This window comes from Lineus longissimus, chromosome 4 (assembly GCF_910592395.1).
Source record: "Lineus longissimus chromosome 4, tnLinLong1.2, whole genome shotgun sequence".
Classification (NCBI taxonomy): domain Eukaryota; kingdom Metazoa; phylum Nemertea; class Pilidiophora; order Heteronemertea; family Lineidae; genus Lineus; species Lineus longissimus.
Genome location: NC_088311.1, coordinates 6955838 through 6972063, shown reverse-complemented (window position 1 = coordinate 6972063; position 16226 = coordinate 6955838). Strand labels below are relative to the sequence as shown.

At 41.1% G+C, this 16226-nt stretch overlaps 1 protein-coding gene across 3 annotated transcripts in view; it reads left to right on the top strand.

Moving 5' to 3' along the window:
- LOC135486187 (trafficking protein particle complex subunit 13-like) overlaps positions 1–13920 on the top strand; it is a 49093-nt gene extending 35173 nt beyond the window's left edge. The window contains exons 1-11 of one of the 3 annotated variants that reach the window (XM_064768828.1): positions 711–848; positions 5219–5387; positions 5626–5710; positions 6921–7051; positions 7338–7410; positions 7822–7866; positions 11148–11278; positions 11624–11831; positions 12025–12125; positions 12314–12467; positions 12920–13920. In XM_064768828.1, the coding sequence (XP_064624898.1) occupies positions 827–848; positions 5219–5387; positions 5626–5710; positions 6921–7051; positions 7338–7410; positions 7822–7866; positions 11148–11278; positions 11624–11831; positions 12025–12125; positions 12314–12467; positions 12920–13024 (1224 nt within the window). In that variant the 5' untranslated portion in view covers positions 711–826 and the 3' untranslated portion in view covers positions 13025–13920. Of the gene's footprint in view, positions 1–710; positions 849–4497; positions 4709–5218; positions 5388–5625; positions 5711–6920; positions 7052–7337; positions 7411–7821; positions 7867–11147; positions 11279–11623; positions 11832–12024; positions 12126–12313; positions 12468–12919 lie in introns of those variants that run through there. The other 2 variants (XM_064768826.1, XM_064768827.1) reach the window with 2 other exon arrangements.
- The last annotated feature ends 2306 nt before the right edge of the window (positions 13921–16226 follow it).

Genomic DNA, 16226 nt, shown 5'->3' with positions numbered 1-16226 from the left:
TAAACATAATGTGTCGTGAAGGGTTGGTTGTGTCGGTTGTATAAGTGGCTTGTCATGGCTACTTCAACTTGGCACTGAAAAATTTCAAGGATGTTGACAATTTTATCAACCAACGCAAGATAAAAAAGTTGTTGTTTTATCCATTTTGGAGTTTAAAACCTTGATATTTAAATAGAAATGTTGCTCGGAGCACTCTGTAATGTTTATATTGTGAGTTAAATGTCAGGGATGTTGACAATTTCGTTGAAAGTTGAACCGGCAACATAGATCAAAGCGAATAGTTTTTTGTCCAAGCTTGAGGTTTAAAACTTTGTTATTTCAAAAATTGTTTTGAAATATTCCTTGGCGCTGTCTGAAAAGTTGTAATCTTACTTAAAAAACGGTGAAGGGTTACAATCTTACATTCAACATGTTCAAATAAATGTTGCAGGGGGGAGATTTAAAATATGAATGGGGGTGTATAGTGCAAATTGCATTTGTTTGAAGCAACTATCTTGACTATAGAGATATTTCAATAAGTTTCAGCATTTTGATGACCTTATCATGTATAAACAGCGGCTGTCACATCAGCTTCTGAACACACCGCCAGTGCTGAGTATGCATAATTCTGTTTCTCTATAAGCGATAATGTGGCTTTGAGATTACAGATGTTCTCAATTGGATGACATCAGGTGGATTGATGTATATGGGGTGATCTGTTTGAACATCATAAACGTGTATCATGTATGAGGGTCATAGTCATTTTCTCACTGTATGTTCGGCTTTCATGGCTTTGAAATAGCCACATGGCCTCAACCGAAGACCGTTCAGCCTGGACTAGCTGACGATGAACCCGTTAAAGGTGAAAGGTAACTGAAATTCCAACAAGTGAGATCTAAATTGTATCTAGATTCGTACATAATTTTGGTGGTGGAGTGGTGTAAAAACCAACCCCAAAGTGTCTGTGGTTTGAGGTGTTGGTCTACTTTTACCTGCATCCCTTAAATATGGATGTCTCCTCATTCCTAGGCCAAATGCTAGCCCACTTTGACACCTCCTGACCTTGATCCAAGGACTCGTCAGGGTCAAAGGTGTGTCATTCTCTATTAGCCTATTTTGACATGACTCCGACCTTGACCTAGTAATTTGTCAGAAGTCTGGGTGTCATATTCCAAGGCCATTTTGATGTTACTCTGACCTAGACCCAGGAACTTGTGAAAAGTCCAGGTGTGTCAAGGCCATGTTGACATATCTCTGACCTTGAACCAGGAATTTGTCAGAAGGGTCATGAGGGTGTCATATTCCAAGGCCTTTTTACATACCTCTGAACTTGATCCAGGGTAAGGACAAAGCAGACGTCTTATTCCAAGCCCATTTTGATATATAACTCTGACCTTGACCTGTCATATTCCAAGGCCAAATGACATAACTTTCACCTTGAACCAGGGACTTCAATTGAAATGAGGATGATGTGGTTATCGAGACATGTATTGTGCAAAGCAGATTACCACCTAAAGTATTGGCTCCCCTGCAGTGGTTAACAGTGTTATATGTAGGTCTATTTCAGTTCATCAAGATTCTAGCAACGATTTATTGAGAATCATGCCTGAGCAGATGTGTCAGTTTTTGCATACCGATTCAACCTTTCGAAAAATCAATACTTCAAAATGAACTAATTCAATTTCTGTCATCACATGCATGACCTTTAAATCATGATCACGGAATGTAAAAACGTCGGTTTGATAGATCTTGGCTACATGAAATTCTCGTGAATTTCTTGGCTGAACTGCTGGTGGATAGAATTTCAATCCATAAAATTTGAAATGAACTGGTCTCATTTGAGTTTCAATGTCGCAGTGAAATTAGTTCCCTCTGACAAGAGGTTGATTAAAAGCGACTGAAACATTATTAAAAAATATCACGTCGTGTCAACAGAGCCGGCTCTGTTGGATTCTCTCGCTGTGTCTGACAGTCTAATTTATTCTTCTTAGGATGGAGGGCAAATTAACCATTAGCTGGCTATTTCCATTGAACAATCTGTGGGAATGTGTTCCCACAACCTTCATTTTAAGGTGCTGTTTATGAAAAGCTTTAAATAGGACAATTTTCAGTAACTGATGTTCCACAAATGAATCCAAGTTTTGCCATCCAAGGTCATCAGTTAAGCCAAGTTGTGCCATCCACGGTCACCATGTCATCAGTAAAACAAAGTTTTGCCATCCAAGGTCATTAGTTAAGCCAAGTTGTGCCATCCACTGTCACCATGTCATTAGTAAAACAAAGTTTTGCCATCCAAGGTCATCAGTTAAGCCAAGTTTTGCCATCCACGGTCATCATGTCATCAGTAAAACTAAGTTTTGCCATCCAAGGTCATCAGTTAAGCCAAGTTTTGGCATCCACGGTCATCATGTCATCAGTAAAACAAAGTTTTGCCATCCAAGGTCATCTATCGTCAACCAAGGTTGCATCCAAATTTTAATTTGGTTGAGTCATTCATCTGTATCTTGTCTGCATTCCCCAGCAGATCCCCAGGGACAATCAGGACAGATCACTCCGCTATGATTTGGTGCATATCATCATGCTAATCAATAGGATGGGGTGATGGATGATCGATCGTCGGATGTCTCCGCACCATTTCACAATCGGATGCCAGTTAATTGTAGAAGGGTTAGTCCAGTTTTGTTTAAACAAGATTGTTGTTGGATTTTGAATTCTGCTTTAGATTGTTTTAGTAGTCGATCTGTACTCATCTAATCCCATCTCTGCTCAGTTTCCCACTGGCATCAAGTGGCCAACTATGCTGCCACCAGTCGATCCATGCTTGGATTAACATCCAGCATCAAAATAGACACCAATTGCAAAGTTACGAAATTGTTATTTCCCCTTGGGGCGGCCATAACTTACATCATACATTGTCCAAACTGACACGACATGATTAATTGACAAGCAAATTCCTGTGGACGTTCAAAATGGATCTATCATCAAGGCTCTGAAAAAGTCCTATGGGTGCACTTCATTAGATCGATGCCAGAGTTATGGGAATAGTAACGGCTAAAATAATGGTGATACTTGAACAAGATCCGAGTTGCATTCAGGTTTTATGACATCATGATTGGTCGACTTCTGTGTCTGAAAACCTGAAATTATTCTCCAACTGTTTCATTTCTTCCTCCCTTCTTTCAAAAGAAATTGTCCTGAGTTGGGAGCTAATGGTCAACTTTGACATTGTTCGTTCTTCAGACCCAATACTGAAAAGTATAGGAGCAAAGCAAGTATATCAAGGAGAATCAAACCTGCAACCCCAGAAGTCATAAGCAATTGCCTTATGGGCTGGTAACCCAACACCAATTTACTCTTACACCACTCTGAGCTTAAAGCGGGATTCGTATCATCGCCCACAAAGTACATACAGGTTTGAGTTAGCTTGTGATTGTTCATCATTTCATTATCTTTAGAGTTTCTTGTGCTACTATTCCCTGCTTGATGCACATGTTTAGTGGGTACAAGGGTCAGCCTCATCCTCATAGTAATTCGAAACTCGATGTTTTTGTGATATACGCAATGCTTACTATGAAATGAATTTCTGTGTTTTGCCGACTAGATGGAGAAATAAACTCAAGACTTGCCATCCACGAAACCAATCCCAAAATCGTTGGACCGTAACCCATTCATCATCGATATTGATGACCTCTGCATTGATTTGGTTAAACTTGGGTTAAAATAACTTGCCATGAATGCGAAATAACGTTACATCGAACACTTAGTCATTATCGGGTTAATGTGATGGATGCGAGCTGATGGAACTATATATTCCTGGTCAATAAAAATAATTGGACAATTATCATATGATTATGACACTGTACTGACCATGTTTTGTTCTACAGTGTAGGTAATGAAAATATTACCTCATTTTCTTCTCTAAAAAAGTAAATATATTGATTAACTTCTCAAAAAATCTAGTGCTCTAGTACTTGGCATATCATTTTTAAAAAAACAAAGGTCATCAGACTGGCACCCAGAACCACTCAAAAGGGACACCTTTTACATTAAAGGACAAGGTGGATTCACTCATAGTAAAAAAACGAGTTATTCATTAATACTTAGTACCCACAACTCTCTTGCTCAACTTTTCGCGCCAGTCTGAATGACAAAGGAAATGTGAAAAGTCTTTGAGGAATTCGCTTTTTTTCTCAACATGTATAATGTAGCATCTCAGCTTTCTGGATTTGCCAATATAGAAATAATACGACCCATACAAGAACGACTAGCTATATTTTCTTACCATGGATACTTGAGAGTTAATCAATATATTCTAATATTCATTCCATGGATACCGCCAAGCAAGAAACTCTGGCAATCAATTGTATTATTATGAAAAGTCACAATCAGTCCTAAGGGGTTAAACACGGCAATAATTTCATCGCAAATTTCATGTTTGATATGCCAATATCGTCATCCCAGTGATGGATCTGACCCGTCAGTCAGCTGACTTCCAGTACCTTCTATTGTGTACACAACGTTATTGGTTGAGGTTGCCTTATACCAATACCACGCTTCTTTGCTTGCCGTTGCTTTCACCAAGATCTGTGGCTTGTGCTAAAGGAATGTTACTACCTAGCCCAGCTTGAGTAATTCCGACTCAAGATGGCTGAGGGGAGGTATACACATGTTACATTTCCTCCAGAGAATCCACGGCCGCAATTGCAACGAGATGCGTTGTGCATTCGAGGTAGGGAAATCGCTTTGCCGTGATTTTGACTTGATGAATCTCTATGTTCTTTGAGGACATGTCCTCACCTTTAATAGGAAATCCCATCAGATCCTCGTTGTCGTTGATTAAGAGTGCATCGGTAGGCGGTGACATGTTTAAGCAACATGACAAGGATGGATGCTTATTTTCATCATGGTGTGGATCTCTTAAAGTGCCCATTGGCTCGTTTTTTGTTTCGATTTGAATTTGAATTTTAAGTTGTTTCAGCTCTGTACTCGGTAACTCTGAAGTATGTTTGATTGTCAAAATGTTTCTGGCAGTTAAGGGTTCTTCTTTTCAGATTTGGTGACATGTTCCTACAGCCTGACAGGGATGATGACACTATTACTTTCCTGTTTAAGTTTAACCTTCAAAGGTCCCTGCAGCTCTTCGCGGACAGTGATTTTTATCAGCTTTGTGATTTAAATTACGAAAAAACACTTTGAACTACTTTCGTTCTAAAACTTTCTTCTCATTCTCTCTTTACAGTGATGCGCCTGACCAAGCCGGCTCTCACTCTAAATCACCCAATCACATGCGACACAAGTGACCTGCCTAAGGACTCGTTCAACCACGTCTTAAAGAATGACCTAACAACAGTGCAAGATGCTCCCAATTTGGGCATTGGGGAACTCATGACACTGCCTCAAAACTTTGGGTGAGTTGATGAAATATCGGGAAAATTTATTTTTTGGAAATTTTCAAAAATTCCAAAAACAAACAGAAGCCAATAATAAGTAAGGAGTGAGGCATGTGAAGCAAGGAGATATGCCTGGAGTCTTACGCTGACAGTGGGGTTCAAACCAGGAACCTCTTGACCGCAAGTGAGAGACCCGTGCCACTACATCACCACACCTCCTGCTATGTCTGCTCAGTTTTCTATTTCTTTTCCTCAGGAACATCTTCCTTGGCGAGACGTTCTCCAGTTATATCAGTGTCCATAATGACAGTTCGCAGATTTGTCGGGATGTGATGGTCAAGGTAAGAAACCAATGTTCAAAATTTCATGATTTTATCAAATTGGCATTTAGTGATGTAATCTCTGTGTCAAGAAGCAGGAAACAATCCCATTTATTTGTTTTTTACATCAGACATCATGACTGAATATGTGTGGCGTCATGCGTGTGAAGTCATTCTATTCCTTATAAAAGTGTTGCATTCTTACAAACGAATATTGGCTATGGCAAAGTCACTCGCATTGAGTCAGCCTAACCAAAAACCCAATTGTTTGACAGCATAAAAAACCTGCGGCCAAATCGTCGTTCCCTTGTGAATATTCGTCAGAGTTGCAACTGTTGTATGATAAATGGAACAGTCTGCAGAATTGGCGGCAGAAAAACTACGATTGCATCAGTTTCTCCAGCAGAGAGATGGTTGTACTGCGTTTGATGATGGGGTTTGTGCTGACGTTGTGGCAAAAACAACCCGCTGGAGAGATAACGGTGATGTGATAATGGTGATATATTTTGATCAACATGCTATTCATCAGAGCTACATGGCATTGAAAGACTGAGAAGCTGAAGCCGCCTGAAGTGGCAACAAGTTGGCATGGTTGCAACATCATGTCATTGTTCCAAGCTCATGATGTGGCCAGATCAATTACACCGCAATGGTGACACCCAAGTTTGATATGGCAAGTCATGGCAACACTAGTGTGGTATTGTCATTAGGTCCTATCCCTCAACGTTGTATCAGGTTGGGGAAGGTTCATGAAGACAGCACCGCCGCTAATGCCAATAATAGGATCAAGAAATGGAAGCAGTCACGAGAGTAGAATAATCTAATCGAACGTATTAGTCATCTTTTAATGTAAATTTATAGCTAGCTTGGTCGATCATTCTATCACTGCCTACAGGCTCAATTCGTAGGGCTTAGAACATCCTAACTCCTTTGGTGCAGAATGCTTCTTATAGTTCTTCACACATTGTAGACTGTTACTGAGCAGCCCTCATGGCAAACTCGAAAAAAAGGTAATGGAATGTGGCTATAGCTTCTTCTGCTGCTGCTTACACTCTATGTTTTTGATTCACCACTATCTTGAGAAGCTGGTGTATTGACGCGAGCCCACAGGGCCGGATGTAGTTGCCTCGACAGTGTTGTCAGCCAAGTGGGTCTGCCTAAAGGATTGGCTGAGAGAGATGTCTATCACGCCATGTTACTAAGATGTTAAATCTGATTTCCATACTTCTAGGCAGACCTACAGACAAGTCTCCAACGCCTTTCTCTCTCAGGAGCGAGCAATGAACCCGTTCCTGAGCTGCCTCCAAACACCAGCATTGATGATGTCATCCACCATGAAGTCAAGGAACTGGGCACGCATATGTAAGTAAGGGGCTTTGCAGTTGAGGGAATGATGTTGCAGGATAGAGCCAGCTGTTGCAGGATAGACCCAGCTTAAAGTGTGAAGTTGGATGATAAGCTCTATTACAGTTGATATCAGACTATAAAACTCAATGTTAACTTTTAACTTAATGACGTCAGCCAGTATGCTTGAAACCTAAAGCCAGTCCAAGATGAAACTACCGAATAGTTTGATATCTTCTTTGACTGATGTAATATAAACATTGGAATAAAGGGGGATGTATTTCACTTCGGTTTCTTTTTGCAGATTGGTGTGTGCAGTCACTTATACAACTGCCAGTGGTGAAAAGATGTACTTCAGAAAGTTCTTCAAATTTCAGGTAACGTTACAATTATTTGACTTGAACTGAAAACAATTGAGAAGATATCCCAGAAAGAGAACTGAGTGCAGGCATCCAAAAGTGACAGCTACCAGTAGTTGAAAAGTGTGTTCCCCGGTATGGCAAGGATGCATTTCTGGGCTCAGGCCTTGGCTAAATTGCCATGTCTAGGATCACTGGTTGTACACTTGCTAAATATGATGATTGGTATTGTTAAACTAGAAAACTATCATTTTGGGAGCCCTCATTACATAACATGTGTCGACATCATCTCTTGAGGTACTCCTAAATTGACCTTGGCTGTCTGAAGTGTGGAGAATCGTGTGAAAGACAAACCAATATGACAAAATGATACCGGTTGGCCTCAGTCATTTTCCCTAAAATGAATGTCGACAATTCTCTTTTTTCCAGGTGCTGAAACCATTGGATTTGAAACCAAAATTCTACAATGCTGAGGTGAGGCTTGTAATTATTTCATCTTTCATTTTGTTTCTGAGCTAATGTCATCACCTAATGCTGCAGCATGGCTAAAATGTGTCCCAAGTCAACGACCATTAGGCATGTAATAGGATTCTTATCTCAACTGGAAGTGTATTCATCATGTACCCATAACATCCAGCTGTGATACCGCAAGTCTCAGACAGTCATGTCACTAAACCAGTCAGAAAGACTCTCTATGATGATTATCCTTATTGTGCACTGGTGCAAACACCCGTTCTTCAGAAGGAGAGGGGTTCAGACAATGCATGACAGCCCTAGATGGTAAAAAAGCAACTGCAGGTGATCCTGCATGATGACATTTGTGCTTCGTCTGAGCAGTAGATGTGGCATTCTATTCCATCTCATAATAAAATAGGTCTGATTACTAATTGCCTCATATCCATTGCCCAGACAGTTGGGAATAAATCCATGTATTCACTTTTGTGTGGTTTAACATTCATGTTATGTATCTGAATGGCGTCCATCAAGTGTTGTCATTTGTAAACAAAACATTTCTTCAACAAGAAATCGTGGAACAAAGGAATCAACAATACCAAACAAAGCATGCTTAAAATTCAGTGTGTTCATTTCAGATCTATTTGTGTGTGGTATGTTCCAGATAATTTGGCTAAGATATGTTGCTCCTAAACTTATTTGAACATTTTCTGGACCCACTGAGACCTATGATATGTGACCCGTCACAGCAAGACCAGGCGCTTGTCGCACAGAAGATGAGCCTAAATGACACCAGGAGATAATGGAAGTAATTGATGTGCTCATATTTCACAAAAGGCAAACAATAGAGAAATGAACAGACAGTCCGTCTCAACCTGTCAAGATCAGAGCGACATGCGCCTGGTTTTGCTGTGATGGGTCACATATGTGCTTTGAGTTGATACAAACTGTATGCCCGTTTTCACCAGTCTTGTATTATGCTCTTCAGGCAATCACAGATCTCAGGTTCAATCTAATAATTTGCCAAAGTTTGCCATGTTGTTTTCATATCATTTATTAACTACATATCATGCTTCTCTTCTTAGGATTTTATTGTAAGTTCATGCATTTGTAATCGTATCGTCAGTGTTTATTCTATGTTTACATGATACTAGCAACTTTGTGTAAATTCCATGTAGATTTCACCGCTAACTCAATAGGAATCAGCACACCAAACGGCACATGAAATCCACATGAAATTTGAAACACAACCAGCTGTATTAAACACTCGAGGTTTAGCTAATACAAACCAAAAAATTGAAATCACTGAGCAACTACAACTACAATTGGATATCGACTTCTCAGTAGAGGTGATGGATCATCCTGACTAACCTCGCACTGAAACTTTTTTGGTCAGTTATCTTGCTGGTGCCTCACAGGTAACAGTTGTATTTCAAACGATTTAGATGTAATCTACTGACTTTGTACTGCAAAACCTGTGAAAACAGCCCAGTGCAGATTCCCAGACTTACTGCTGTACATGAAACAAGCCTTTCTCCAGTGTCTGAAGTGCGTGGACTTTCAGTGTTTGTCAGACAAGTTCTATATATGTGCTCCCTGATTTTAATTTTGAGGTCCGAATGTTTATTCATATTGGCTTTGGTCTTCTCAGGGGCTTCAATGTTTTTTTCTCATGGTTAATGAATTTTCATTTTAATGGTGTTAGTCAATGTGAGCTATCTGATTTTGCCACTTAATTTGACTGCTGTAGTAGTAGAATCCCAATCCCGCTTTTGTACCCCGCCAGCTCTCTGCTATGATAGACAGGATAATGGCTTGCTTTGTTTTCCCTCTATCGTTTCTGTATAGCCAGTACACATAGTTTATACTTCAACTCAGTCAGGAGCTGTACAGCTTTCAAGGTGGTAGCACATGCTTTTTAATGGACAAAAAATAGCGCGTGTGGTTACTTGTGCTGCGCCTACAGGAGAAGTACCACAGCGTTTCTTTATACCCCTGTGATGTCGCATCTAGATTCTGCGGCACTTTGCCAAACAACCAACTAGCCGACTAGTAACGGCGACAGAGAAGATAGAGAACAGCGGGGATGTGCACAGATCTTGGCTGAATCGGGCAACTTTGGTTTAGTCTGCCACTGTCATCTAGCTGGAATGATGAGCCACCTCTTGACCTATATTGCAGTCATCAGAAATGTTGGCAGTTCGTTTCTTCAGTTGTCAACAGGTCCCCTGGCTATTTCTTTCACGAGTTTAGTCATCGTGCACCAATTCTACTTCCTCTTTGCTTTCTCATCTAGTCCTTCTCTTCTTAAGACTTTCTTGGACTGTCCGTTTTTGCCATCACAGTGGTATTAAAAGTGACAAGCCTAAGAGGCAACATAAATGGTTACATCCAGTGCTGCATGAGGCGTTCAATACCCGGCCTTGCTTTCCGATACCAGAAGTGAGAGAAATCAGTACCGAGATTGACATATCGCGACCCCAGTCAAGTTGTACATGCATGAATAATTGAATATATTACTTATTGATTCCCGTACGATCATCCCAACGGCTGAAAGTCAATATCGCCTGTCGGGCCAAATGGGATAACTTGACATGAAAGATTCTTTCTTTGGTGATGAACAAGAAGGAGAGCGGAACTTTTGGGTAAAAGAGAGTCGTTGTGTGGCAAAAAATATACCTTGCTATATTAAAGAATACCTTAAACTCAAAACACATTCAAGATAATGGTGTACTTCTGTGTCAGTATCTTTTTTCTTCTATATCTTTTTGTCTGGCTCATTAACATTTACCCAACAAACCTTATGCCCCCCAAAAAACTTGATTACAGTCAAGTGTAACTGGCCTTTTACCGCTCCACACCTCCTACAACCAATGATCCCTGCCGTTCAGAAATGCTGGCGTTTCTGCCTGCTATATGTGTACATCTGTACCATTTCTCCAGTATGGATGTGGTGGCCATTTGCCCCTGTCGGTTTGAATGTGCTCATGCATTTGTAGAGATGAATAAATTTGCCCTTTGGGGATAAAAAAATTGAATACATGAATATGAATAAAAGGAGACGGTGACATTTTCAGACATTGGATTTTGAATAATGGCCGTCTCTTGAGCAGTGTCTGTTGTATTCCAGGCATTTCTCGAACATTTTCATGTCAGGTTGCAAGTACAGACCAGACTTAGGGTGCGAAAATGTTGGACTTCATGTTCTTTTTATTGGAACATGCATCCAATTGCTTCCAACATCGTAATGCAGAATCTCTCCAGATAGCGTGTTCTGATTCTTGATACCTTCTCTTTTATAGTCCGATGAAGTCTATTTGGAAGCGCAGATCCAGAATACAACCCCTAGTCCAATCTACTTAGAAACTGTCTCAATGGACCCATCTCCAGAATACGTGGCGAATGAATTGAATCAAGTGCCATCTGAAAATGGGTGAGCATATTCGAGATTGTTTGGGGGGGGGGAGCTAGACTATAAATTGGGAACTAACACATTATACCCACGCTGGGGACTAAATCCACTAATAGAGGATCGTCGTTGGAATCCGACTCTGACCAAAAGCAGGTTACATGTACATCATTAAGTATAGCATGTTAGACTATTTTGAATCGGGCACTCAGACCATATCTTACTTAGTCAGGTAGATGAGATAGCGTGGTAAGACTACAGATGTGAAATCATTGAGAAGAAAAAACAAGTTGGAGAAACATTAGGTGAGAAAACAGCAGAGCCATCTTTTTGTTGAATATTTCACTATGGGAGGATTTCACTTTTCAGGAAGGAGAAAAAGCTTGTCTACGGGAAGGTGAACGTGTTGAATCCAATGGATACGCGGCAATACCTCTACTGCCTGACACCGAAGCCTGAGCTGTACGGAGAGAGTAAGATCATCAAGGGGGTCACCAATATCGGCAAGCTTGATATCGTCTGGAAGACGAGCATGGGCGAAAAAGGGCGCCTACAGACAAGTCCACTGCAGAGAGTGGTGAGTTGACGATGGAATCCAGCACAAATTGTAAACAGAGATAAATGTATCCACAACATGGCCGTTTCTAACATTTGCTTTCACAACAGTTGGGAAGAGTGTCAGTGACGGGTCCAATGTTTGAATGGCATTCCAGGCAGGATTTCAAGAGGTGTAGGAAAACGAAAATAACCATTAAGTTTCTTCCCTTCAGGCACCAGGCTATGGTGACATCAGATTGACGGTGGAGTACATGCCAGATGCCATTCCAGTGGAGAAGCCATTTAATGTGACTTACAAGGTCACAAACTGTAGGTAAGTCAAGTTGGGAATGAGGGGAAAAAGAAGCTTTATGGTCTGAATACTGATATCGACCAAAAAAAACCACGATGTTTTCATACACCATGAAAAAGCATGTGACCCACTGTGCCATCTGCACGGTTATATCAAAATTCTACTTCCTCATCGTGGGTACGAAATTTGACCTGTTCTTCCTTTTCTAGTGATCGTACCATGGACTTGACCCTGGCCCTAGAGAACACCAGGGGTTGTGGTCTGCTCTGGTCAGGATTGTCCGGGCGGCAGCTGGGGAAGCTAGGGCCAAGCGAAAGCAAGAAACTCAATCTTGGTTTGATTGGCATTTGCCAAGGATTACAGGTAAGCGTACAGAGGGGGTACAATTTACTTAAGGAATAACTGCATATTTTGAAGCTGCAGTAAAACATCTGGGTTAAGGACATCATTGGGACTGAAAACAAAAGTCTTTGGTGGAGATCTTACTCAGGTGGAATTAGGTTGAACTCCTGGCATGCAGAAGACTTGAAAATCACTTGTTTATAGCAGATATTATTCCACCACTCTGTGTGTAATTGATGTACACTTGATGTACACTTGATGGATGTATTTGGTCATTGTGATGCTATGCTACAGTAGGCTAGGTATATGGTACAAAGTCCTAGGCCTAGTGATTCCTGATGCTGCTGCAGTATAACTGCCCAGTCAATGAGCTAAGGATTATATTAATGACCATAAATTTAACCTGAATAGTCTTCATGCTGCAACAAGACTGTATCTATCTCATTATAATTTTCAAATCTTTATATTTTCAGACGATATCGGGTCTGAAATTAACAGATACATTCCTGAAGAGAACCTACGAACATGACGAAATTGCCCAAATATTTATCTACTCATCGAACAGCAACAGTGGTTGAAGTGTGATTCCTGAGGAAAAAGGACCTCGATCACTTTGTGCCAACATAGTAGAACTTTATGTGCCAATGTGTAGAACTTTCCAAAAATGTTCACTTTGTTTTTACAAGTTTCCTGTGCTGTCTAAAGGCTTCTGCCACCAATTGGATTAAAGGAATTCTCTGGTAGCAATTCTCTTCACGCCGAGAATGGCACTGACATTATTCATAAACAGTGCACAATGTTGTTCATTGAAGAATTTGGCAATGACTCATTGTCTGTTGGTGTGATGGGGCACATATTTGACACTTCAGCTTTAACTAGTGACCCATGCAATTGGAGGTTGGTTGTATACCCTAACTTTCCATGAGGAAGTGTATTAACCCTTTCGCTACTGAAGTTATTATCACCCTGCATCAACCAGTGCCGAGCAGTGGATAAATGTTGAAGAGTGGCAACAGCTATCTGAGCAGTCAAATGATATTCAAAAGTCTCATACCTCAAGTGAGATTCTGTGAATATGATTGGCTGAGACACGTCACGTGATCGTGTGGTATTCGCAATGTTGCCCGCTCCAGCCGGTCGACATTTGGCCGTGTCTCCCGGCAGAGTCACGTTGTCGGATCTTTGTAGCCACATCTCTGCTACCTATAAACAACTTCTGTCTCGGTCCGGGGCCAAAGAAACTGTCGGGGGAACTATGTACTGAAACAACGGCAGGACCAAGATGAAGACACACTGAAACGCTAGTGGTTTGGGCAGTAAGGAACGTAGCAGCTGGGTTGTTGACCTGTGTGTGTCCTGGCGATTCATCATAACGAATTTTCCTGGCGACTAGACGATGAATTTCCCGAATTTTCAACGCTACATGTTTAAAATAAAGATGTAATGTAATAAAATCAGTAAAATTGTAATTGAATCTTATCTTGTGTATGTATTTATTTGTGCCTGTTGTTTGTTGCTACACTTGTTATCTGCCTTTGGTCGCTGCCAAAATGGCTCAGTCAAGACTTGCAGCTGCTTCTGAAGACAATATATCGAATTTACTTGTTGGAAAAGACAGCAAATCAACCAAAATGGCATTGAAAAGGCCAAGAGAGCATTCGTGAACTGTCTTCTTTTCGGAAAAGAATGGGTTTGATGGATCTATTGAGCTGTTCACAAAGGACGAGCTGAATATCAAGTCACAACCACGGACGAAGACAATGTCACCGCCGGACAATACAAAAACAGACCCTTCAAGAGCCATGCATGGAGACACCACAACCACTAGACTACGACGTATGACAAAATAGGCAATAATATGATCACAACCAAAATGGCATTGAAAAGGCCAAGAGAATATTCGTGAACTGTCTTCTTTTCGGAAGGGAAATGGGTTTGATAGATCTAGCGAGCTGTTCACAAAGGACGAGCTGAATATCAAGTCACAACCACTCACGAAGACAATGTCACCGCCGACCCTTCCAGAGCCATTAATGGAGACACCACAACCACTAGACTACGACGTATGACAAAATAGGCAATAATATGATCACAACCAAAATAGCATTGAAAAGGCCAAGAGAGCATTCGTGAACCGTCTTCTTTTCGGAGAAGAATGGATTTGATAGATCTAACGAGCTTTTCACAAAGGACGAGCTGAATATCAAGTCACAACCACCCACGAAGACAATGTCACCGCCGGACAATACAAAAACAGACCCTTCAAGAGCCATGCATGGAGACACCACAACCACTAGACTACGACATATGACAAAATAGGCAATAAGGACGAGCTGAATATCAAGTCACAACCACCCACGAAGACAATGTCACCGCCGGACTATACAAAAACAGACCCTTCAAGAGCTATGCATGGAGACACCACAACCTCTAGACTACGACATCTGACAAAATAGGCAATAATATGATCACAACCAAAATGGCATTGAAAAGGCCAAGAGAGCATTCCAGAACTGTCTTCTTTTCGGAGAAGAATGGGTTTGATAGATCTAGCGAGCTATTCACAAAGGACGAGCTGAATATCAAGTCACAACCACGCACGAAGACAATGTCACCGCCGGACAATACAAAAACAGACCCTTCAAGAGCCAGGCATGGAGACACCACAACCACTAGACTACCACGCATGACAAAAAAAGCAATAATATGATCACAACCAAAATGGCATTGAAAAGGCCAAGAGAGCATTCCAGAACTGTCTTCTTTTCGGAGAAGAATGGGTTTGATAATTCTATCGAGCTGTTCACAAAGGACGAGCTGAACATCAAGTCACAACCACCAACGAAGACAATGTCACCGCCAGACAATACAAAAACAGACCCTTCAAGAGCCATGCATGGAGACACCACAACCACTAGACTACGACGTATGACAAAATAGGCAATAATATGATCAAAACCAAAATGGCATTGAAAAGGCCAAGAGAGCATTCGTGAACGGTCTTCTTTTCGGAGAAGAATGGGTTTGATAGATCTAGCGAGCTGTTCACAAAGGACGAGCTGAACATCAAGTCACAACCACGCACGAAGACAATGTCACCGCCGGACAATACAAAAACAGACCCTTCAAGAGCCATGCATGGAGACACCACAACTACTAGACTACGACGTATGACAAAATAGGCAATAATATGATCACAACCAAAATGGCATTGAAAAGGCCAAGAGAGCATTCGTGAACTGTCTTCTTTTCGGAGAAGAATGGGTTTGATAGATCTAGCGAGCTGTTCACAAAGGACGAGCTGAATATCAAGTCACAACCACGCACGAAGACAATGTCACCGCCAGACAATACAAAAACAGACCCTTCAAGAGCCATGCATGGAGACACCACAACCACTAGACTACGACGTATGACAAAATAGGCAATAATATGATCACAACCAAAATGGCATTGAAAAGGCCACGAGAGCATTCGTGAACTGTCTTCTTTTCGGAGAAGAATGGGTTTGATAGATCTATCAAGCTGTTTACAAAGAGCGAGCTGAATATCAAGTCACAACCACGCACGAAGACAATGTCACCGCCGGACAATACAAAAACAGACCCTTCAAGAGCCATGCATAGAGACTATACAACCACTAGACTACGACGTATGACAAAATAGGCAATAATATGATCACAGACTGTACAGCAGTGATATTATGGAGAGTTGTCTGGAAACACTGTGGTAATGTCACAACCTCGCGATCGTCTGTTCAACTTATAGGCAGTTGTCTGA